This window comes from Sturnira hondurensis, unplaced genomic scaffold (genome assembly GCF_014824575.4).
Source record: "Sturnira hondurensis isolate 20B ecotype Veracruz unplaced genomic scaffold, ASM1482457v3 Scaffold0016462, whole genome shotgun sequence".
Taxonomy (NCBI): Eukaryota; Metazoa; Chordata; class Mammalia; order Chiroptera; family Phyllostomidae; genus Sturnira; species Sturnira hondurensis.
This window is the reverse complement of record NW_028089093.1, coordinates 7,737,454-7,763,982: the sequence shown is the minus strand read 5'-3', so window position 1 is coordinate 7,763,982 and position 26,529 is coordinate 7,737,454. Positions and strand designations below refer to the sequence as shown.

At 35.4% G+C, this 26,529-nt stretch overlaps 1 protein-coding gene across 1 annotated transcript in view; it reads right to left on the bottom strand.

Annotated features, from left to right (window-relative positions):
• SEMA3A (semaphorin 3A) overlaps positions 1–26,529 on the bottom strand; it is a 323,208-nt gene that overhangs the window by 202,611 nt on the left and 94,068 nt on the right. Inside the window, exon 2 of the mRNA XM_037066142.1 lies at positions 14,010–14,203. Coding sequence (XP_036922037.1) covers positions 14,010–14,121 — 112 coding nt within the window. The 5' untranslated portion in view covers positions 14,122–14,203. The remainder of the gene's footprint in view (positions 1–14,009; positions 14,204–26,529) is intronic.

Genomic DNA, 26,529 nt, shown 5'->3' with positions numbered 1-26,529 from the left:
TGCTGTAAACTCTGTTTCAAAATTCTCTGCCATTTGCCCATATATAAACTGCAGCCTTAAAGGATTTTTATTCCCATCAACTATTTCACTACTCTGTTTTAGAAATCTTTCACTTAATCTGGGGCATGTGTGTTCTTACTTCTCTGTGCTAGGCCTCTTACCTGGAATAATTATCTGCCATCTCCTCACTTATTCCCTCAACCACACTGTGCAAAAAGTATTTACTGAGACCTTATCCTGCGCAAGACTCTGTACTTGACCGAGGATATAGGATGAATAAAGAACAGGTGTGACCTCAAAAACTGATGAACTGTCTTCTCTCCTTCCAATGGTTAAGTCTCTTCAGGACAGTTGCCATATTATGTTTTACCTCTGAGCCTCTTCAAAAGCCTTGCAAAGGACACGCTCAAGTCAAGTGTTTATAGGAGAGAGTAGCATCCATAAGCAACTGAGAAGGTGGGAGGCTATGTACACAGGAAGGAAAGTACACAGGTGTGACTTGGAGAACAGTTGTGTTGGAGAACTGTTGGTGCTGCAAGGTGGAGAGTTTCACCTTCCCATTACTATCACCTGTTGTGGTACATTCCTAGCTGCAAAAAGTTAAAAACCATTGTTCTTGAATTCTTCAGATCCTTCTTATGCACAACCATTTACCAAACCCACTTTTTCTATACACTCAATGTATTTCATCTCAAGCCTTTCATTTTAATTTCTATTATCATGATCCTTAATTAATACCCTCATATCTGAATAACTACAGGGCCTCCAAATAGTTCTCTTTATGTCTTAGACTCCTCTAGAGCAACCATTCTTATAGGTTGAACTACGGAGTCTGGAATTTAACCAGTAAGAATTAAAAATTAGGAAAAGGCATAATTTGATCTGAAGCTCAGAAAGAACTGTAGACAGTAATGAAGGAAAGAAGAAAGAATGATTATAGGTGGCTGTTGCCATAATAGAGCAAGTAAAGACAAAGGTTTGCCTTAACCTGGAAGAGAGGATAAAACACATTGGAGGAATAGACTCATGGCAACATGAGGCAGAATCCACAGGACACCTAGTTAGATACAGGTAGGCCAGCGAGGGAAGAAGTAAAGATGCTGCTGACCTGGACAGGTGGAATAAAATGACATTCCCTGACACTCTCCTTAAGGAGGAGAGGCAAGTATGTAGAAAGGACAGTGAGTTCAGGAGTTCTCTGTGAGAAATCCAAGTGTAGATATTCTGCAGCCTTTGACATGTGGAAGAGATACATGCAAAAGTCCCCAGCTGGCTTAGCAACTGGTCCCCAGACCTTGTAGCATCTGGAAAAGTAATTTTGCAGGTAGGGCAAATGGAGAAGAGCTCCCTGGGTAACTCTAGCACAGCATTTCCAATTCTGTGAGCCTTCTGCTACTCTTCCCTTTCTCGTCATTTGGGCAACATTTCTAGATCTCAAAGGTCAAGGAAACTAATTTGTCCTTTAACCAGCATATTTTATACATGTAAAGCGGAGGTATTGGACTAACTGAGAGAACCACACTCTCTGTATCTGGCATGATGTCTAGTTTAGATCATATAGTTGGATGTCTGAGGGCAGCACTAACACATCTACCTAAAGACTTCAGAGGGCTTTTGAACACAGGACACAAGGAAGGTGAACCTTCAGGGGACAGTCACCTACAAAGGACTGCCCATCAGACTGTCAGTGGATTTCTCAAAAGAGACCTTTACAGGCAAGAAGGGGCTGGAAAGAAGTATTCCAAGTCATGAAATCCAAAGACCTACAAGCCAAGATTGCTCTATCCAGCAAAGCTTTCATTTAGAATGGAAGGGCAGATAAAGTGCGTCTCAGATAAGGTCAAATTCAGGGAGTTCATCATCACCTAGACCTTATTATATGGAATGCTAAAGGGACTTATCTGAGAAAAAGAAGATAAAAAATATGAACAGTGAAAGGACGGCAAACTCACAGTTGTTAACAACCACACCTAAAACAAAAGCAAACTAAGAGGACAGCTAGATTGGGTTAGCTGAAACGGAGACCACATGGAGGGTTAGCAACAGGGGAATGGGAGGAGGAGAAGGGGGGAGAAGGTACAGAGAATAAGTAGCATAGACGGTAGGTAGGAAATAGATGGGGGAGGGCAAGAATAGTATGGGAAATATAGAATTTAAAGAACTTGTGACACATGGACATGAATGAAAGGGGGGGAATGGTGGGGGAGGGGGCGTGCAGGGTGGAGGAGAGTGAAGGGGGGAATGGGACAATTGTAATGGCATAATCAATAAAATATATTTTAAAAAACAGAAAAAAAGAATAATCTAAGAAGGCAGAAGTAGAGAAGAGTGGTAATTATGACTATCAAAAATAACTATTTCTTTGTAATATGTTCTTTTTTCTTTTTAGGAAAACAATATATTTTATATAATTTANCATGCAAAAGTCCCCAGCTGGCTTAGCAACTGGTCCCCAGACCTTGTAGCATCTGGAAAAGTAATTTTGCAGGTAGGGCAAATGGAGAAGAGCTCCCTGGGTAACTCTAGCACAGCATTTCCAATTCTGTGAGCCTTCTGCTACTCTTCCCTTTCTCGTCATTTGGGCAACATTTCTAGATCTCAAAGGTCAAGGAAACTAATTTGTCCTTTAACCAGCATATTTTATACATGTAAAGCGGAGGTATTGGACTAACTGAGAGAACCACACTCTCTGTATCTGGCATGATGTCTAGTTTAGATCATATAGTTGGATGTCTGAGGGCAGCACTAACACATCTACCTAAAGACTTCAGAGGGCTTTTGAACACAGGACACAAGGAAGGTGAACCTTCAGGGGACAGTCACCTACAAAGGAGTGCCCATCAGACTGTCAGCGGATTTCTCAAAAGAGACCTTTACAGGCAAGAAGGGGCTGGAAAGAAGTATTCCAAGTCATGAAATCCAAAGATCTACAAGCCAAGATTGCTCTATCCAGCAAAGCTTTCATTTAGAATGGAAGGGCAGACAAAGTGCTTCTCAGATAAGATCAAATTCAGGGAGTTCATCATCACCTAGACCTTATTATATGGAATGCTAAAGGGACTTATCTAAGAAAAAGAAGATAAAAAATATGAACAGTGAAAGGACGGCAAACTCACAGTTATTAACAACCACACCTAAAACAAAAGCAAACTAAGAGGACAGCTAGTTTGGGTTAGCTGAAACGGAGATCACATGGAGGGTTAGCAACAGGGGAATGGGAGGAGGAGAAGGGGGGAGAAGGTACAGAGAATAAGTAGCATAGACGGTAGGTAGGAAATAGATGGGGGAGGGCAAGAACAGTATGGGAAATATAGAATTTAAAGAACTTGTGACACATGGACATGAATGAAAGGGGGGAATGGTGGGGGAGGGGGCGTGCAGGGTGGAGAGTGAAGGGGGGAATGGGACAATTGTAATGGCATAATCGATAAAATATATTTTAAAAAACAGAAAAAAAGAATAATCTAAGAAGGCAGAAGTAGAGAAGAGTGGTGATTATGACTATCAAAAATAACTATTTCTTTGTAATATGTTCTTTTTTCTTTTTAGGAAAACAATATATTTTATATAATTTACATAGCAATACAGCCATAAAACTCTTTTCTGCATTCAAATATAACATGGAAACAAATCTGTCTTTAACAAGGTCAAATTAAAGCTGCAGCATATCAGACTGGGAACACTGTGGAGTTAATATGCACTTGGATAGGTTTGACTAAAAATGAGATCAGGAGTGACAAGTGGTACATGCTTATAAGGACTTTTCCAAGTGGTCATCGGGCTTATTTGTTTCTTCTTTCGGATTTGTCTATAAAATACATTGGCCAAGCTTCTTTCTAACCAATGGAAAAAAAGGAAAAGAATGCTGAATTTGATTATCCAGTGTTGAAAAACACTGACTATAGTTCTTTGAGGTCACAAAGTATATTGGCTCTTCTTCTTGTTTTCCTAGCTAATTCCCATGTTTCTTTACTTTGTTATTGTTCATTTGACCTATGAACAAGTTGTGAAGAAAACAATCACTATTTCATAAATAATATTTATTTTACTATAGACACCTATGTCATCTACCTGATGAAAATAGATATTAAAATGTCTCTTTAACTATGCATTCTTGTTGTATAGCACATGTCTTTAACTGCAAAGTTATATACTGCATAGATTTTCACACTTAGCACTTTATCATTCAGGATGTTTCTCTGGTTCACTTAAAAATAAATCAGTTTCAGAACAAACAGGCTACTAAAATCTTGGAACACTTTGTAATGTATTAGGAAAATTGTAGATTTGTGGAATTTTTCAATACAAACTTCAAAAAGTCACTTCTAGAATTTGGTCATGTTAATGTAATCCCTTGAACCTTTAGTATTGTATATGCTGGATGAAGAGCTACATAAATCACTGGGCTTATATTCAGTACGTGTGTGTGTAAGAAATACAAGAAAATTTACATTCAGTCACTATTTTTCTAAATCGTATTACATTTAATTGGGAATTATGGAAAGTGAAATGCCAGTCAGTGGAGCACAGGATGAATCGAAATGTCTTGAGGAGAGGTTCTCTCTCTTTGCTTCATGTCATGTCTAGGATTGTCTGTGATCTTCTGTCCTTTAATAGTTGACATTCCTTGAACATCTTCTGCTCTGCAATCCTGCTGTCTAGCTGATTTCTCCTCTCTCTTTTAGGCACTGGACTCTAGGAAGTTGCCAAGAGGCTCATTTCAGCAACTCTTCTACGGAGCCTTCTTAGCATCTTGGCTCTAAGCCACGTGCATAATGTCATTGCCTCCACAGACGTGCACTCAGTGTTTCTACCTTCCAGTCCTTCCACCTCCAGAGTGCAGCCTGTGAGCTGGATACAAATCTCCCCAAACAAAATAGCCTTCCATCTTTCCAAATTTGAAATATGTATATGCATATATATGTATGTATATGTATATACACCAACACACACATATATACACACACACATTTTTTATTTAACTCATCCTGATCACCCTCCCTTCCACTCCCTACTCTCACCCACCCCCTTTCCTTGAACTCATTCTTCTTGTCCTTTCTAAATAAATATCATTTAAGCCTCTCTTTTTGAAAACCAAATCCCATTTATTCGTCTCTTGTGGCATGAAAAAGTTTCTAGGCCTCAAAAATCAAAAGCCTTTATGTCTTTATTGAGAAGCGGTCAGTAATTTTTATTTTTAGCAGATCAATCTACCAAAGAGCAAATAAAATGACAACTTTTAAAATTAGATAATCTTGCCCCTTGAAAATGTCACTCAATATCTTTTTTATACACAAATGCACTAAATACACTATTCACTTTATTACCCAACAACCTACTTGTTCCAGAAGAAATCCACAACATGCCTTATGTGGGTTTGTGTGTTTGTACATGTGTGCCTTAAACAGAGAATACAAGTAAAAAATACTTATTAATTATAATGATTGAATATATAAATAATTAAAACGTGCATAGCTGATGAAGACCTAGATTCATTTCAACTAATTTTTATGAAATGAGCATAGCAGAATTTATGCTCTTAAAACTTCAAATTTAAAGATGAAAAATTAAGATTTCTAATGCATAATAATAAGAGTCACAACTACCTGGACAGTTTATATTCTCTTTTTTCTCCTCACCTGAGGACATTTTTTCATTGCTTTTATAGAAAGAGGAAAGGGAAGAACAAGAGAAAGAGAAAGATCTGTGTGAGAGAGAAACATTGACTGGTTGTCTCCCAGAAGCCCTCGCCCCTGGTATGTGCCCTGACGGGGACTGAAACCACAATCTTCAGTTGGCTGGATGATGTTCCAGCCAACTGAGCCACATGGACCAGGGCTGGGCAGTTTGAACTTGACCTCAGGTATAAACCACTTTGTTTTGGCTTTTCCCAAATATATTCCTTAAGGGTTGGGGGTAGGCCTTTTTAAAAAATACCCCTTAATAGCTATGACTGTGCACCATGATACTCTTGCCTACCGTTCTTTCCTGTTGGTACTTCCACTTTGTCACAAGACTAACATATATTTTTTAAGACTCTAACATTAAATACTGTAAATTAATTCTACATCAATTACAGACTTATAAATGTGCTAAAGAAATTAACCTATTATGTGCCCCCATCCTCTTAATTATATGAAACTGGGATCTTAAATAAAGAACTCAAAGTGTATTTCAAATATCCGCACTTCAGTAATGACCTCTGCAGCTATTTTCTATCCCACCTATTCTCCTGGGCAAGTGGGGACTTGGAAGCAAGGGCTGAAGAGAAAAGTGAGTGCTGTTCCTGGTCCATAGAGCCCAAAGCCAGGGGAAGAAGGGGCTGACTTGAAAATGAAAAGTGAGAAGGCAACAAGCAACTGCTGCTATCAATGACCAGAGGGGAGGGTGGAGGGAATTTCAGGGGAAATAGGTGGGGGGGGGATTTAGAGGAACAAATATAAAGGATACATGGACAACAACTAAGAAGGGTGGAAATGGGAGGGAGAGGGGAGCACGGGGGTGTTGGATGGGATGGGAGTAATAGACAGAAAACTGTACTTGAAAAATAATTAAATAATTTAAAAAAATAAGAAGAATCAAGGATAAGAAACAAGGAAGGTTCTGCAATACTCAATCTTAGCAAGCTGTCAGAGAACAACGCCAGGGTTGTCCCAAAAGTGTGGACAATGAAATCTAGGCAATTTAAAATTTAAACGATTGTGCTCTCAACTTTGGTAAGATTGATTTGTTTTACACAAAGGTTCAGATACAATGAGACTGATGATGAGAAATTTTATCTTTAGCCGTATTTGGTTTATAATAGTGGTGCTTACTTTCTTTTCTGGTTGTGTATACTGAGATGCAGTGATAAAGAATATCAGGGTATTCCTCCAAAAGCAGGGAGCAATTCCTCAGCCTGGTTCCCAGAGTCTTCCAAGAGGTATGCGCTATTACATATTCTCCCCCTTACTTGCAGACAAACAAAGGTGACCCAGATATTTTCTGATTCAATTCCAGAATAGGCTTGATTCCGAGGCGACATTGTGGAGGTACCACCACTCTCAGATGCTTTGTGCACCCCAAAATGCCTCTCTGATATCCCCCTACCCTAGCATCTAGCGCTGAGTTTACTTCCTCTACAATTCACTTATAAGGAATTGTGCATTATAAATGTGCATTCTTTTTATACTCACTCATAATCAGGTATATATTGTGTTTAAAAAACAAGGTGTGTCACATAAAGTACAAATCTACTCAACAATAAGGGACTTTGTCTAGGCATTGAGAATATAATGATGACAAATAATGCAGATTGGCCTTGAGAACCTCACAATCTGGTACAAAAAAGATAATCCACATAAGTAGTTTTACGGACTAAAGAAGTCATTGACGTATTCAATAGAACTAGGCTTCAGTTAGCTGACAGATGCAGACTCAAGTGAGTGAGGTTGTATTTCTTTCCTCAAGACATGTTTGTGACTAAAGCAGCAAATTAAGTTCCTGTAAAGTTTGGACAAAGTTGTTTCCCATGCCAGGTCTCTCTGAGCAAAGGGAACCTGGAAATGCAGGTTTAATGACTCATTCAGGAGCTGACAAGACTTCCTAAATTTGTGGTCCCTTTAAGTTTTACCCAAAGCTTATAGAAAATAGTAAGACCAATTAATTTTTCATATATATCAACAGTATTCTACTTTTGCTTATCTTTATTCCCTAATTCAAGTATAAATTGTATATTTTCTTATCCTGGGTTTGATGGAGTCCAGCTTTGTTACTGTTTAGAAATAGTGTATGAATTCCTTACTTTACTGATGTTTATGTCTTGGTAACAAAAAAAAAATCCCGGTAACTGGGGACATTTGTGTCAGATAGAATTTATTGATTCTTCCATATGTTTAATTATAAAAATAATTTAAAACAACCTACAGACCAAAAGGTGTTATTCTTTTAAAAATATATCAAATGTAATTTTCTAAACATTGTTTTGCCTTCTCAACTAGCTACTCTCTAATTATAAATGATGGCAATCACGTGCCACAGCCATGCTGTCTGACTCCCGATAACCACACTGAAGGATTGTGGCTTAAGAAAAAAGTTATATATGTAAATGTATATGACATATTAATGTATATTTCATACACATGAAACTGTCTTTTAGCATTCTGATTGTTTAGTGACTACTTTTCCACCCATTATTTTGTTTTCCATTTGATAGATCTATCTCACCTGGGAAGTCAAAGTAAAAATACTTTATTTATTTTTTACTTATAACCATTTACTTTATCAGAGTCAAACTGTACCAATAAAGGTATGTGAAGAGCATATCAAAGCTTTAGCAAAATTTACTTTAACTAATATTACTTTAATTCTGTTTTGGGCATGTTACACCTCCTGACATACCAGTTTTTCCAAGTTTGGCTCTAAATATTACTCTGTGTATTTATCCTAGCTGCCTGCCCATTTCCAAACTAATGTCACAAATTGCTAGTGCCACCTATTAGTGGAAGTGAAGTACTGCAGATCAAATGATAATGCCTTTAAGTAGCACCTAAGAAGTCACGAGGGGTATAGTCCATCCCAAGACTCACACTTGCTCTAATTTATGTTTACAGCTGTTGGTCTTTTAAAAATAAGTTTTCACTACGAGCACTAAACTTAGGTACTGCCATGAGTTTTGGAGATTTTTGCCTACAAATTTCCATTAATGAATCATTTATCATAAATTTTTTTCCATAATGTTTTCATAAGCATGATATTTTAATCAATTAATATGTAACTTTCCATGATATATCAGGACTTTGTCAGTGACTGTTGTTAGGGAATGGTCAGTCAAAAATTTGTTTCAGTACTGATTCCTCTGGAAGATTTTAGAGAACTTCAAGTATAAGCGCTATTTAAAATAGCCCTGACTTTAGATTTCAAAATTCTCCCAAAGATGCAAAGGTGTGATGTTCTGAGCTGTGGAACTGTGATCTGTAGATGTGCCACTGAAGTTTAAATGAGAAGAATTAGGATGAGAACCTCGCCATATAATTCTGTATAACTCACTTAAAGTTCATGATAACTTAGTGTCAGTTAGAGTGCACATGTGAAATACAGTTATATATTCATCCTAAACACAGATCATGCTCTGCCACCAAAAGTTTAATTTTAATTTTGTTACTAGGAACAGATGCAATCACATTAATTACAATTAAACTTATTCCTGAAAGATCCTTTATTGCCTTAATTCTTAAATATGAAATTTAAACATAATTGACCAAAACACCGCAAGATATTTGTTACATATATTGATTGATTTATGTGTGATAATTGAAAACAACAAAACAGAGAGAAATGAGTTATCACAGATGTATTCATCCACTTAGTCGTGCACACCCCAGTGTTTTACATCACTGATAGGAGTGCAGTTTTAGAAACAATTTATACGAAAAGAGATAATAATATAAAAAAGTTAGAATTGAAGAGAGTGATCTCTTCCATTTTTTTTCAGGTTTACTTAAGCTAGTAATGACTGAATATCATTATCAAAAGTAGTGGGTTAGAGACTTACACAGAATGGCTTTGTGGTCTCCATTATTTTCCTACTTGCTAAAGTCTACACTGTATAAATTAATATTTCAAAGACCAGTCTGGTTGGCAGCTTGAAACAGAGAAGCCACAAACTGGAGACTTTCACTAGACCTCATTTGATCTGACCAGCACTGAATCACCAGATGTGTGATTGAGTATTTCCTTTTCTTTAATTTTTTAAAAAATTACTTTGCCAGGATATAAAGGGTGGGGCAAAAGTATGCTTGCTGTTGTTCATATGGAAAATAATACAATAATTAATAAATAATAATATAAAAATAAACTATTTCATGAACTCAGAACTGTAAATGCCCCACCCTGTACTTGGAGAGAAATGAGTAAAAATTCTAGTTCTCAGTGTACTTAAATAGAAGACTTCAGAATCAAAATACAATTTTTTAAGTTAATAAAATTCAAAAGAAAAGGCTCTGTTGTATAAGAATCAGCAAGTGAGAGAACCTATGCCAAATATGGAGTGATATTTGGATAAAAGGTATTGCAAAGAACTAATAATTTCTTTGGTCTTGCTGTATAGTATACATACATATACTACACTATATAGACTATATACTATATATACATTATAGTATGAAACATACTATACACACATCATATACATATATGTACTAATATATATGTATGTACATATACTATATATATTCCCCTACACATTTCATTTTAACTGTGAGGAGATTTTAATATAAGGCAAATTTCATTCTACATCATTATGTAAATACTTGAGATACCCATGAAAACGTCCCATGGGGCTTGAAAGAAGATGTGTATATGTGTGTATATATTTAAAAAAAAAATATATATATAAAGTACAGATACCATTTTAAACCAATAAAATTTTATTTATAATGCATTTATTACAATTCATAACCTATATATTGCCGGGATTACTTTACTCAGTTATAAAATATTAAGACAAAGTTTTGTTAGTTATATATTTACTTATTCATATATTGGTATATATATTGTGTGTGAATATGTGCTTATACTTTGGTTGAAATAAAATATATCTCTGAAGAGTCAACAAGTGTAATCAATAATAAAGTAAATACTTATTCATATTATTAAATTTTAAAGTGATCTTAATACATTGAGCAATGACAGATCATAATTTAATATTGTCTTCTTATATCAGAAAACATCTATGATAATTTTGATTTAACTGATAATCTTATTCTTAAAAAAATAAAGTGTTTGACTCTTGGAAAAGTAGCTGTAGAGAGTATGAAAAGAAAGCCTTTATAATGTCTGCCATTTTTAAGTGCTGTTTACCAGGTCCTCCCTATGAAGGTAAAGTTAGTGCATTGATTTAACCTTTGGATCCACACGGTCACCACTCAGACTTGCATGTGTCTTTGATTTCTTCTAAAACTGAAGCACAGAATGTCCTGGAAAAGCTCATTACACTGAGTGATGGAACATTTGTCATTTGTTTAAAACCCCAAACCTAATTTATTTCCTTGTGATTTCCATAGCCTTTTTTTCTGAAGTCTTCATAGTACCACACATTCCAAAGGGCAGATTACATGATATTCTAGTATGTCATGAGAAAAGTGAAATTTGGCTAGTTTTATAGGGAAAATAAACTGTTATGCACCATTTTGAAACAGAAGCATTTTAATGTTTAGCTATATTGCATATATTTAAGGGAGACAAAAGTATCTCTCAGTGAATGTTTCTTGAGGATAATTTGTACGTGACTGCTGAGATTTACAGAGTTCTCACATTTGCTACCCCCACAAGGGTTCTAAATCAGACTGGTTCAGAGAAAAAGCCAGCATACCCCATTTTTCTAATATTATCACTTCTCCAGATGGTCCTCAAACATCTATTCAATTCCTTTTTCCTAGAAAGTAAAGAGGTACCTATTAGATATCTATGTATATCCACTACAAAAGCTGCCTTCTTGTTCTTCTTTTTCTCTCTCATTTAACACATCAAATCTCTTTTATCTCTTACCAGAAAGTAAGCACGGTGGTTGCCTAAAACTTTGTCTTGGCAACCTGAGCAAAGAGAGAGTTAATGGTGGATCTTTGAAAACAGTGACCATGGGAAATTGGGGTTGGCAGGGATTCAACTCTTCATGAATCATGCTGGAATATTTTTAAGGGCAATGCAGTGGAGGTTTTAACTGTGTTTGACATCTAATTAAGGAGGTAAAAGAAGCAGCTAAAAAATGTCTATTTTAGTTTAGAAACAAAGTATTGGTAATCGCCAACCAGGCCTTTGCTTTGGCAAAACAAGTGTACATAGAGAGACAAAAAGGTAATGACAGCCCAATGACATGCCAGGAAAAATTGCTTGGGCCATTCCTTTTATTTGTCTTACTATTGCTCATTCCACAGTTTATTTTACCAAATTGCCAAGCTCTCGGTATATCAATAGCCTGTCATATAGCTGTAGGGCAGTTTTTTATTTAAAGGAGAGCAAAAATTATTATAATGGGTGCCATTGCTAAAATGAGCTCATAAAAATAGTGTCAAGTATATATACCTTGTCAATATATACAACTTACTTCATCAGACAAGTTTAAAGCATACGAACATTAACAAAAGGCCATTCTAATTAAATGCTATCCTTTTAATATGTAGAAAGAATTGGTGCCTCCTATATAAAGGAGAGCAATATGCTACCAGGGAAATAAAATTCTTGCAAAATAAAGAAGGATAATTTCCAATTCTTATTAATTTTATAATTTATTTAGCACTTTAGACAAGCAACTGCAATTGTCATAGATTTCATGTTTCAAACTTACTTTAAAATTATAGCCACTCACATTCCATCTTTAAGAAGTAAAGTTGCATGCAAAACTTACTTATAAGGAATAAAAACTTGCATAAAGTGGACCATCAGCTTAAGAATTATTTGATGACATCCTCTCAAAGAGTGAAAATAGCAAAAACTGGTGAAAACCAGATGCCATAATATCATACACTATAAGTAATTTAAAGACAATTACTAAATAGAGACATGATAGAGATTTAATTAAATATTTAATGGAATCTACATAATTTTTTATATTTCAGATGAGCACAATTGCAATGCTGTTTGTTCATGCTTAAAATGCATTCCCATTTTAATGATCAAGAATATATTCTACCAAAAAATATATTTTCCAATTCAGTGTATTTTATCTAACAAGTATTAAATCCAAATAATCACATTTAATAGGTGTCTTAATTTTCTAATCCAAAGTGTGAAAATTATATCTCTCATTCCTATCTGTGGTCCTCATTCACACTAGAGTATTCAGAGAAATTATTCCCATTGTATGAAAATTAAAGAAGCTGTTTTCTGGCATCAGAACAATGTACAGTATGCAGATACCTCTACAGGATAGTTTTAATACATTTGTTTTATGTTAGAGGCTAAAAATTGAATATAATTGTAGCTTCTCATTGCCCCACCCCCTATTCTAGAAATCTGAGAATCATAAGCAACACCTTAGAGAGTAAAACTACTTGAGTTCAAATAGTTTAATCTTAAATGCCACTTTACCTTGGCTATATAAATATTTTCTTCCACTAAAAGTCATATCTATTGTTTTGGAATCCAAGTTAGCATTATTTTATATATCTATATGTAAAAATGTATCTGAACAAATATAGGGTTTCTTTAAAACCCTCATTAAGAAACATTAAGTATACACATTAAAACATAAAGTGTACACATTAAACTATAACCAAATCAAGTACTAGCAACAGTGTGATAATCTTTTTTTAATGTATACTTTTTTACAAAAGAAGTTCACACAACTAGTTCTATAACTAGGAAGTAATGTGTCTTCATTTCTCATTGAGGTACATATGGAATTAAATAATATTATATTTCAAAGGTTTTTGCTTTACACCAATTAACCAAATACACAGTCTTTTTTGTGCAATCATAACACACTGTAAAAAAAATCTAGTCTGTTCTATCCAGTTTATATCCCTTGGCAAAACACGATCTACTGCTTATGTTAAGCATCTGATTGTCAGATTTGAACAAACTGAATATTCATGAAGATGATTAACCATTTAGTGTCTAAAACTAAGAAAATGTAATTTATCATAATTATTATAGGTGAAGCATGCACATTCTACAAAGAGACCATTTTGCAATAGTAGTTTTAAAAATATTTGAAAACTAGGATCAGAAAAAATTAACAGAACATATGATCACATATACAGATCAGCATTCACCAGGCATTCAGCTCCTCTCTGCAAATGTGATTAAATGTTCTTTGTTTGCATTTAAATTGTCATATCAAACAGAAGACATGCTTTTATTAAAAAGTACTGAAATCGTCTCAGAAAGACACACACAGTGATATAGGTTCCCTAGGTTAAACCAAAGGTTTTATGGTTTAGGTTGTGAGGGAGTTGAAGGGATGAAAAGGGGGGTGTGGGGGGGGGGAATCACAAAGCTAGCCCAATAAAAGAAAAAAGATACAGATTTACCTTTGTAGGATAATTTCAGTCTTGGCACATTGTTCTTCCCGTTTTGATAGTTTGCTCTTGCTGTAAGTAATACTCCCCAGAAAAGACAGGCAATCTTAGTGAAGCAGCCCATGCTGCAGACGCTGTGGGTCCCTATGCTGCTTCAGGCTTCCCTCCTGTATTGTGCGGCCAGAGAAGTTCAAACAATCTGAAAACTGGAGGTAACAGGTGATTTAGGTCAGTTTCATTCATAAATGCAGACAATCAAGACTTCACCGCAACACTAACACCTCTTCTTCTGTAACAGTCACTGAAGCACAGAAACTTCAAAACCTCAAAAAAAAAAAAAAAAAAAAGCGAGGCAGGCACCGGATAATGAGGCACAACTGTTGTGTGGAAAGAAAAAAAAAATTAACAAGGGCTGCTGCAGTAGTGCTTAAGAAGCAGTTTCTTTTATCTAGGCTCCTCTGATAGCCGGTGGGGACTCTAATCCTGCTCCCTGCCTCATTCGGCTCCGGGGAAGCAGAATGAAAGGGAAACAGAGAAAGAGAGAGAGAGGAACCGTGAGCAGCGCGTACTTTTCCTGTACACATGTAGGGAGAGATGACACAAGATCCCACAGACAGGTTTTCCCAACACTCACTAGACTGGCTGACAATGGGAGAACAGGCGAGCTCAACCCACTCCCCTTCCCTCCTGTCACAAAACACATGCAGAAAACATCTCGTGGAGATTAGAGCTGGGAGCAGAACCCTCCAGCGTGCCTGTGAAAGGCATGTAGCTATAAATTTACTTCCCAAGGCAAGCGTTGTTTTATAGCCATTTTAGGTGCAATTTTGATTTAAAAAATCTGAATTCGGCTACCTACATAATTTATAACTCATGCCTATTATATAATTCTGCTGAAGTTGTGCATTATCTGTGTGTATGTACATGTATATATGTATACATGGATATATATTATATATGCATATGTATATGCGTGTATCTGCATATCCTTTCATCAATATAACTTTAACCACTGAAGGTTTTAAAGGCTTGTTAGAGATCGTTCCCTCCTCCCTACAAGCCCACTTGGCTCAACCACCCCCTTCCCTGTCCCGCTGCAATTTCAGCAAAGAAATTCTTACTAAAGCCCATTTCAACAATCAGTTCAAGACAAATATAGGTCCACCGAGGATTATAAATTACAACAGGGTATTCTCAAAAGAACAGTCAGAATTTAAAAACCTCTATGGTTTTCCAGCTTCTGGAATGCTCTGGTTAGCATTTTTAATGCATCACATCTCATTAATTAAAGCCACTTCCAGAGTTTTGGTTTAAAGGGCAGAGGAAGATGACAAAGTTCACGAAAGTCCCTGCCGAGTGTCCCTGCTGAGGGCCAACATGAAGAGGATACCTCTGTGTCTCCCTGAGCTGAGAAGGGTCACTAACTTTTCTGCGGATACGTGCGCACAATCGGGCAGTCCTACAACATTAGTTCCTCCCTAAATGAGAATGGGAATATATGTATATATATAGTCTAGGGTGTTCACATTTCCTCTCCTATTTTTCTTTTATTTCCCCCCACAGCTGATACTCTTACAGGATTTTGGTGGGTGGGAGATCCAAGTTAATAGGACAGAACTTTTGCTTTTTTCACTGTTTACTCCCCAAACCTTCCTGCCCCGCACTCTCCCCAGCCTCCGCCCGCATACAACATAGACACTGGAAACCGAAGAGAGAACTCTACTTCAATAAACAAAAATGTCTCTCCTTGAAAGCAGAGGGTGAGTCTCGCAACCGGAAACATAAACGCTCGCTGAAAGTATGTTTGTAGTCTTGTGAAAAAACTGTCTGAGCCTTGTCACTGCAGCTTTCATTCCCCGGTGCCTGCAGACCAATAGAGAAAGAGCATCCCCTATGTGTGTGTCTGTGTGTGCACGTGGAGGAGGGGGCCGAGGAGGAGGAGGCAGAGGATTGAAAAGGGGGAAATGGGGGAAGGGGCGAGTGATTGTCTCTCCACTTCACTAGATTGATTCATCAAACAGACCAGCATTGTATTTGGCAGTTTCCCCAAGCCAATTGATCAGTCAGTATTGTTAAGAAAATAAAATCCAAAAATAATGTTGATTTTACTGACTGCCACACTTGTTATCCTGAGGACTTTTCACGCTCTAGGCAATGGATTAAGGCTGCAAATGACAAGAGGCTTGTCTGTCTCCCATGGATTACTCTCTAGAGACATTCATTCTGCAAAGGAATTCATGCCACTTTGGAATTATTTAAAGGACCGTACTAATGAATTATCCTATTGAAATATCACAAATAATCAGTTTAAATACTTGAAATAGTTGTACCATTTTCATTAATATATGTTTTAAATGCCTTAAATATTTATTTTTCTCTAGCTCTTGGTCACTGGAGTCGAAGGGCAAGTTTATATTTGTCAAAACTGAACAGGATAAACAAATTTATAAATGTATCTATTTCACTGGCATAATGACTAATCCTGAAACATTTTGGTGTGTTGCAGGAAAAAAATAAAAGGTTGTAGGTAAAATTCAGTTAAAAGAGGGTCAGAATTGACTCTATGGCAAAGAAAGACATTTGATCTGGATTTCAAACCAAACAATCAGGATAAACTTATTTCATTTTGTAAAATAAATAATTTAATGTTGAATCCTAGAGTTTGGTAACTCAAGCACCTCCAAGTTTAGATACACATACACACATAAATAAAAAATAAAACAAAATGGAATTTTAACATTTTAATTATATTTTATATTTGTCTTACTCTCCACTTTATAGAGGTTAAATTTATGGAGTTTAAAACTTACATCCTTTCAGATATTCAAAAATTTAATAAATTCACATTACCTTTACTTATCTATATAATTTTTAATCAAAACACATGAAAATAGTAAATACTTAGGTGAACAAAACTGTTCTGGAAGGGTTCAATTATAAAATAGGAGAGAAGAACAACTATATATTGATATTTGAAATGTGATTAAAAACAAAGACAAAGAACTTCATGACTATAAAATACTTTTAAAAACTATTAGGAATCTTATATGTTTACTTCTTCCAATCTTTTGACTTTGGTCAAGGTTAAATAAACTCATTTTCAACTTTTTTTTAGATCACGAAATAGGTGAGCGATAATCAAGGTTGAAGCTATTTCTCAGCTGAGAAGGGTGGACCTGGGTGGGTGTTTATCAGAGCCTATAAAATCAGCTGCATGTGTGACCCCTAGACTTTGATTCACTCCTCTCCCCACCCCTGCCCCCACCCCACACTCCCAAGAACATAATTCTCTGCTCTGAAAACCTGTGGCCGAAACCTTGACATCATCAGGCCTGCTAAATTTGTCACCTTAGCCATAATTTTACTGAATATACTACGGTTTAAAAGTCAGAAGAATTATATTGCTCTTTTAATGTTTAATATTATTTAAGGTAAAGGTGAACATGTTATCTTGTTTCTTTCTGAAAGCAATCTCTCCATCTTCAATTACTTTAACCCATAATCTACCTCATGTGTTATCATTAAGTCTACTTGCATCTGAGATCCTCATATCTTAAGTTTCAAGTTTTCACATGGGATTAACTCCTAGGACAGAGTCAGATTGTAGCAGGTGCCTAGCATGATGATCAAGCTGTTGTGTACATTTCTGTGAAATGAATCAGTGGTTTTCAACCTCACCCCACTCAGTATTGAAAGAGATGACAAAGACAGCGGTTTCCTGGGTGGGTTGCTTGCTTTCCTAGGGAAACAGCATTCTCAACTGCACACCAAGTTGGTTAACTCTTGCTTTTCAGTAGAAACTGTGTAGGCACAGAAGACGCACATTAAAGCATATCTCCACTGGCAGTGTATTTCTGCTCTTTTGATGAATCGCGTAAAACAAATGTGTATGTTTCTTTAATTTTGCTCTTTCTTATAAAACAAATTGGGATGACAAGAAGCATTGCAATTTAAGAGCAGTAATTATTGTTCTAATTTGTGAGGTGGTCTTCCAAGCACTTGCCTATGTTATAAATACCCTGAATCTTTCTGTAAATTGTAGGTGAAAACATGCGCCATATGTGTGCATAAAAGAATATAAGGAAATATGTATAGTTTAGAGGTATTTAAAAGATGTAGTAGATTAAATGTGCTTGGAGTTTTGGTCCTTTCATTTAATACCCTAGCCTTTCCCTGCAATCCCATTCACCCTCCATTTTACTGTGGTTAGGTAGAGAAACATCCCTAACGTGTGTCCCTGACAGAAGTACATGACCTCTGTAAGAAGAATCACTGAGTGAAGACTTTCAGAATGAGTTGGTTTACTGGTTTTTCTAAGAAACAACATCAAAGGAAAAAAATATTAAAAACGAACAGAAAAATATCAGTACTCTTTCCAAGATGTTGTTCAGTTGAGTTTTATGAAAAACAAAACCAAAAGAAACAAAACAACAACAAAGAACCTATATTAGTTTTTGTCCAACACCTGCTATTTCCTATTTTCTCCTTCAAGGGAATACTTCCTTAGTATATGAGAAAGGCCTACGATAATAGAATTAAGTAAATGTCATAGTCAAACATTCACCCTTGGTCCAATATCTCATGTTGGAAATTCAATTTTAACGAGGGTTTTTCTGGTACAGGGAATTTGAACCTTCTTTTTTTTTTCTAAAAATGAATTGTGTGGGTGAACACAGTCTTTAGAAGATCAGAAGACATCCTATTATTTGGAAAAACAAATAGTCACTGTGTTATTCGTTTCAGCCAAAAATGATAGTTATTTAAGAACCACTGCAATAGTCACTGGAAACTGGGTGCCGCAGGTTAAAAGTAATAATTAAAGAAATTGTTAAACTTTTCATAATTTGACCCTAGTGCTTTAGTATAAGCAACATTTGAAGACATGAGCTGAGAGGAGGAATTGGTAAAAAAAACAAAGGGAATTCAGTCTTTAGGGAGGCATTCACTCCTCCATCCCAACCCCCCCCCCCCAATACAGAGTTCAGTAAAATAAGCTTGATCCTCTGGATTGAATTTGTAACAGTTTGAAAAAAATAGTTCGTGTTTTCTTTTTGACGTCAGTCATCAATGTTCAGGATCCTTTAAGGTAAGTAGGTACTTTAGATGAAAGACTCCCTGTTTTTCAAATTAATTGAAGTAATGAATGTTAAATCAATGCAGAAGGAGAGCAGAAACTATCCAGTCACATTATTTGTACCTGTAGATTTTAAGAAAAATTTAAACTTTTAAGGGTTCAAAAATTTTAGTTCTTTGGTCATAAGGTAAGGTGGAAGCTTCCCTTTCCTTTGGAACTTGATTTGTGTGGCTACTAGCTAAGTTTTTTTCAGGTTCCTAAGTTTGAGTGGGGGATGGTAGAAGGTGGCAAAAAAGGGAGGAATGTGTAAAATTGTGTTTTTGATCAGTATCCATGCTGCCAAAAGTGGCTAAAATCCAGTTATAGGAACACAATTTTTCATTAATTTTGATACATCTTTTTTGACTGCTTAAGTCAATCATATTTTCAACATTTCAAAATGTTTTAAACGTGATTTTTCCTTTTCCCTTTTCATCTATTTAAAGATCTAGTCATCAATTACAGCTCCTGTATTAGATTATCTGATAAGTGAATGCAGTGTTCCTGAATATTAACATATTGAAATAATAAGACACTGAAAATACCAGAATACCTAATTTTTGTAAAGTGAGAGTGTCTCCACCTCAACTCAAATGGAACAAGAAAGTTTTCAAGTAAGACAAAAATCCCATTGTTAATACTGATCAGTACAGGCTAAGCAGTGAGGAGGAAAAAATGAGGCATCTGTGGAATACAAATGAAATGTGCAGGTTGGCTGTTGAGTGACTCAGGATACAAAGTTATTAGTTATTTGCTTTCAGTAAAGGCATACCACACACTTTCTCACTGAATAAATAAATAGGCAGATATATACTAAGTAAACAAAGTGAAAAATCAGGCAGTATTATTTAAAGGATTGCTTTACATCTGACTTGAACAAAGCAAATGTGTATAGTTCCTCTTTGTTATCCACTGAAAAGAAAGCTGCACCTCAGATGTGAGTTTAATCAAATCTCTATTATCTAGAACTGATCTTCTACAAATGGTTCTAAAGAATTTGAAACTGATAACAATAGGGAACAGGAATGCTGAAACCTAGAATTAAAACTTTTAAAAAAGAGTTTATTATAATGGCAAAACCTAATGTTTGTTGGGTGATGACACAAAAACTCCAGTGCATGCCGCTTTTCACGGGCACACATTTCTCCAAATTTCAAGAGAAAGGAAAAAAGAGACTTAAATTATTTTCTCTCATCTTCTGTGTGCTCTCAAGTGTTACATATTACTTGGTCCAGGCTAGGAACCCCCCATTTTTCCTTTTGTGGCTTTGAGGTGGAGCTAGAATCGTATGCCAGGTTTCACTTACTGCCTTGGCTACAGGGGCAGCTATCACCTTATGGGAGTGATTAGAAAATGCCTTGTTTATTAGTTCACTTTTTTATTATTAACAAATGATTCGTGAAGAAAATCCAAGTCTTCCCTATTACCCCTCAGGGCATATCTATAGAATTAATCTCTTTGAAAATCAGTCAACATAAATTCATTTTCTCATTCCTATAGTATTCAAGGAAGAAGAAATAGTATCCCCTATGTCTAGCCTTGAGTCTTCTTAAATTACAGATCAAGTTGAAAATGGCTTGACTCGAGAACTTAAATGGCAATATGATTATCCCCTTGCTGTTTTTTAAAAGTTGTTACATGACTTTAATAAAGTACTTTAGAGACCCTCCAAATATCTAATAGATGGAGTTTATAAAATACCATTTATAAAACACATTTTGATGTTTATAAAAACATTAAAATAATGTTTACTATATCAAATTGTGTTCTCACACAGTTTTTAACTCTATTATCTCAATTAAAGAGCTTTAGCAATTAATTGTAAAAACTGTCATGCTGATTATACATAAAAAACACACTTTTTTTATACTTACAGTATTAAACAGAAAGTGTATTATTATGTAACTTTGTAGGACTGACATTTGATTTCTTTTTTATAGACTCAGTTTGGTGGTGGTATTTCGACATATATAATAATTATGGAAGATTTCATGAGCTGTGAAACCCATTGTGATTTTGTTAAACAAAAATAAGGACAATTAGAGAAATAAAAATACTAAATTTGAATGAATCAAGATAAATATGGCGATCTATTTCTTGGGCTTTCAACATAAATCTGTAGGTGTTTGTCACTCTATGTAACCTAACTTGGTACCTGAGATGTAATTTTAAATATATTCTTGACTTTTTTTAACTTTAAAAACTAGTGACCTTTGAAAACATTTTACTTACACTTCTTGCACTGTTTCTTTTGTATTTACCAATTCATTTAAGACAATTTTGAGAATAGCCTGGGCGTCAAATATTGTGGCTTGTAAAAGAAATTGCAAGTTGTTTTAGAATAACCATAGACATTCCTGGTAACTGATGCCAGTTTATCTTTTTTTAAAATCTTGTACCATAAACCATAATACCATAAAACCATCTACAAAGCTTTCTGTACCTATTTTGGCTGGCAGTATATTCATTTGTTTTTTTATTTATTATTTATTTGTTTTTTTTATAGACATCTCACCTGCTATTTTCTTTTCACCAAAGCCTATATCTATTTTCATTCCTCCTACTAATATCTTCTCTATTATTATGGAAGACACTAACTGATGACAGATTGTCTACATCTTCTGTTGGATTACTCATGATTATAGACTTTAGTATTCCACTAAAGTTAATCTGCCTATATCAGGATATTGCTTTAGGGACTCAGGATATAAGATTGCTTACATGCAAACAAGCCTTGCATAATTTTCAGTGTTTTAGTGAAAATGCTGGAAGCTTTCTCCCTTATAATTCTATGGTTGTGTGTACATCTGCTATAGCTCTTACTTACTTCATATAATGTTCCCTCAATAGACTTTAATCTCAAGCAGAACAGAAATAGTTTTTTTCATTACATTATTTTCAGATCTCAGTATGACATTTGGCACAGAGTAATGTCCAACCTATTAATCAATGGATTTATTAATTAATTAAAGTCAAAATATATGCTAGACAGTTAAAATATTGTAGTGCACAAATCTCACAATCTTAATAGTTGAGGTAAGTAATTCTTTGCAAATATAATTGCACTAGTTTTCTATGTTCTATGCTCTTATACATAGCATATATTGTGGAGTATAGAAAGTAGCATTAGAGAGAATTTTAATTTGTTCATTTAAAATGCTATGAAAGTAGTTATTAGAGTCCATAAGTTAAAATGTTTGTCTCTCCTTCAAAGCATGAAAAATGTTATTGTTTTGTTATTATCATTTTTACCTAATATCTATTTCAATGTAGATTAAAGGCCTATGTTTATATTTCTATAATCTTCAAACTATTACAGATGTTGCTAATATAGATGTTAATAAAAGTGATCATTGATAGTGTTTCTAAACAGCAACAAGTTCTCATTTTTTATCTAAAAAATCTAGAATGGTGGGTATAAAACTCACAGAAAGAAATCCACTGCAATAGAGAAAATGCATGTATTATATGAAACAAGACACCTGGGTTTAAATCACAAGATCACAATTTGTAGAATTGTAATTGAAATGTTAGTTTCTTGGCCTAGAAGTGAAATTGTTTACCTCCTCCCCCCTTTCACAATGGCTGCTATCATGTTCAACACTGCCCAGTACAAGGACATCCAGGGAGGCAGTGTTCCCAGGCAGTTTCCACCTCCAAACACCATGGCATTGGACTCCCCAGTCAAAGAGTTTGGTCAGGCATCTGGGCATCAAAATAGAATATGGGGGCCAGGGAATCATGTAGATGTTGGGCAAAAAACGATAAGGTTGATTCTAAAATGCTCTGTTGGAGAATGAAAGATGACCACTTGAAAATCACTGTAGTAGGCATATAAATGTTAGAAGAAAAAGAAGAAAGGAGGATCTGGGCTGCTCTTCACTTTATGGGTTGAAAAATTGTTCTTTAAGCATTACATGTTTGATTTTAACTGCACCAAACTTACTTATCAAGTGAGGCAATTTTGCCCACAAAGAATATATCTAAATTAGCTCTGGTGTGGCTCAGTGGATTGAGTACGGGCCTGCGAACCAAAAGGTCATTGGTTCGATTCCCAGTCAGGGCAGATGCCTGGGTTGTGGGCAGCGCCCCCTTTAGGTGTGGGAGAGGCAACCACTTGATGTTTTTCTCCTCTTTCTCTTTTCCTCCCCGTCTCTTTGGAAATAACTAAAAAAATCCTTAAAAAAGAATATCTAAATTAAAGCATCAAGAGTAAAGAAGGCAGTAGTAAGCAAAGAAACTATGGCTTAGACAAAGGAGCATGAGATTGTGTTCTCTAAAAGCCCTGTGACTATCGGCCACTTCACTTTTAAGGAGAGCAGTGTTTCACTTATTAACAATTTGCTGGAAACTCACTTGGCCAGACATGGATTTGAAATCCTCCACTTTCACAGCTTGCACAGTATAGAAATGCATCTTTTGTGGTAAATCAAGCCTTATATTAGTGGAGGACCCAATACCAGCACTAAATCTCCAACATGCAAGGGGTTTTTAATAACCTGAATTGCAAGAGTCATGGGTTAGTATTTATGACTTAGAGCAAATTATTTTCCCAGATAAGTGTTATACTTAAGTTTAGGAAGCAGAGAAGTTTAGGTCAACAGGTGAAACACCTGTACAACTACTATGGGAATATATCCTGCTACTATTTATATTTTAAGTCATTACATCTCATAGGTCAATGGCACTCTTTAGTATTTTAACTGTTCAACAAGTTTATTTCATGCTGCTTTCAGAACACTAGGGAATCTTGATTGGCCGGTAAATAAGTTAATTTTCCATCCTAGTGGAATGTTTCACTGTAATAGTTTCAACAGAAACATTTCCCCTTTACCTTTATTACCACAGTTAAAATACACTGGTAAAAATATGATAATGATTTATATTGTAAATATAAATATAACTACATTTGAACAGTTTCTCAAATTTATAAACAGCTACCCATGAAATATAATTTAGATTCACAAAATGAATTGCAAATATATTAATTTACAAAATTTGTCAATTTCTATATTTATTTTTTACTATAATTGCCAGAAATTGAAACACAACAAAGGATGAAAACATAATTGCAACAATCTGAATAGAATTCCAATTTGTAGTTTTGCATAAGTATCAGTCCATGGCAAAACTTTTTAGATTTATTGGCAAGAAGTAATGGGATATGTAATGTAGATTTTAAAGAAATAATCATGTTTTATAGGAGCCCTGGCTGGTGTAGCTCAGTGGATTGAGCGCGGGCCTGTGAACCAGAGGATTGCGGTTCAATTCTCAGTCAGGGCACATGCCTGGGTTGCAGGCAGGTTCCCTGCAGGCCAACTCCCAGCAGGGGATGCACAAAAGGCAACCATACATTAATGTTTCTCTCCCTCTCTCCTTCCCCTCTAAAGATAAATAAATAAATAAAATATTTAAATAAAAAAAGAAATAATTATGTTTTATAAAACTATAAAGAATTTTAAAAGTTCATCATGGCGTGCTCCCTCAAAAATGCTGTGTTTGAAATGTATTTAGTAGCATTTTCAAATGTGAATTCAATAAATGTGGAAAGCCACTCAGTCTCCTACTAAGTGGAGTCTATCAGAAGGTGGTTCAAATGTCACTAATTATTTTATATGAATAAAGCACGTTGCAGCTTTAAACAAACTTAAGCTTTAGTGTCCTTTAAGACTGAGTGCCAGGATGAAAATAAAGACCCCTCTGCTGAAATAGAGACGATTGAGTTACATTTAACAAGACGCAGGATGTGGCGCTTTGGCTATCTCGCAGGGGCGGGCTGTTTGCCACCCCAGCAGCCAGGTCAGATTTCCTTTGCCGCATACGACTTCAGAATAATTTCATAAAAATTGCATGACTGACAATAAACCTTTCTTTTCATTCTGATTTTCAATGTTAATATCTCCATGACACATTTATGCTTTAAAATATTAGAAAAGAAAGAGAAATAAGCCAGCAATCTTACTTTGTTAAATTTTTAAAGAGTTTAGTTTATCGTACAAACAAGGATGACCTTTACTCTAAAGGTTTTCCCTAATTGATGTTACTTTTTGAAAATGTATTTATTGTTTTCACTAAACAGGCATTGTGATACTTTCCAACTTCTTCTCAACTGCAAAAATGAGTGATCAGATACTGTAAAAAATGGGTAATCTTTTTTATGTATATATTTTAGTAAATATATTATACAATACTAAGTATCGCTTCCTTAGTTTATTCTATCTCCAATTTGTTTATTCCCCTCCTTCTGTTTAGTTCTCTGCACAGTTTTGCAAAATAATTTATCCTAACTGTAGTCACTCCAGTCACTTCATTATGCATTATGAGCTAAATCTTTACACATGCATTTTATTCAGGACATGTTATATGAATTTGTTCTGTCAATAAAATGCACATATCATGAATATATTTGTCTTTAGTAGTGCTTCCATTACAGGATGTCTTCCACAGTGAGGCCCATAAGGATGGCTTCCCGTGAAGTTCCTAGTGCAATTCCTTTCAATGGGTCCCAGATAAATACAAGTGAATGACTTCCTGACCATTGTCATGGTTTCTGAGTGATGAAGGATGGGGTTGGCAGCAGCTGACTGTCAAAACTGTAACTTCAGATGAACAGCGAAAACAATCGTTGGAAGAAATCTTGAAGATTTTCAGAAGAGTGCTGCCCATTCTGTTAAAAACTGATTCAAAGAATTTTACATATTCCTGAACCTATAGAGAATGGCTTGAAAAACAAATCCCAGAATTCAAAAACCTGATCAATGATCATTTGCTTATTTAAAGAAGAAAATAGGTAAAAAAATACAATTTTAAAGCTATATTTAACTCTAGAAATTATGATGTTCTAATATGGTATACGTAGAAAAGTATTTTGTAGTAGGGTGATGAAATACTCTTAAATAATAGAATTTCATTAGGTATAGGTTTGACATAAATGACTTTCCTTTGCCCAGTTCTCTGACCCATAAGCTAAATATCAGGTGTTACAACATTTAAGAGCTAAGTCTTCTTCCTGTATAAGTAGGTGTGGGAAGAATGTGTCACCCTTTTCCAAGGAGGTTGGTGGAGCTGTTGGCAGGGCTGTGGGTAGGGGAGGCAGGCTTCCCTTCAGATGCTCTACCCTGAAGTAATACTGCCACGAGAGAGCAAGGCTTCCTCTGGAATGAGGACCTCAAAACAGCGAGACAAGAGTTTGCAGTTAGTTAAGTCAAAACCTTTTTCCCCAAGATTATAAAGCACTTAGTTTTACGTATTTTATAGATGCATAGATATCTGTATGTATAAATCATGTACACATATATACACATGAAGTGAATTCAACAAATATGTAGTGAACTTCTGTGCAAGGCATTGTGCTAAAACTATAAGAATTCAAAGAGAAGTGAACACATACATTGCCTACCATCAAGGATTTGCAATTGA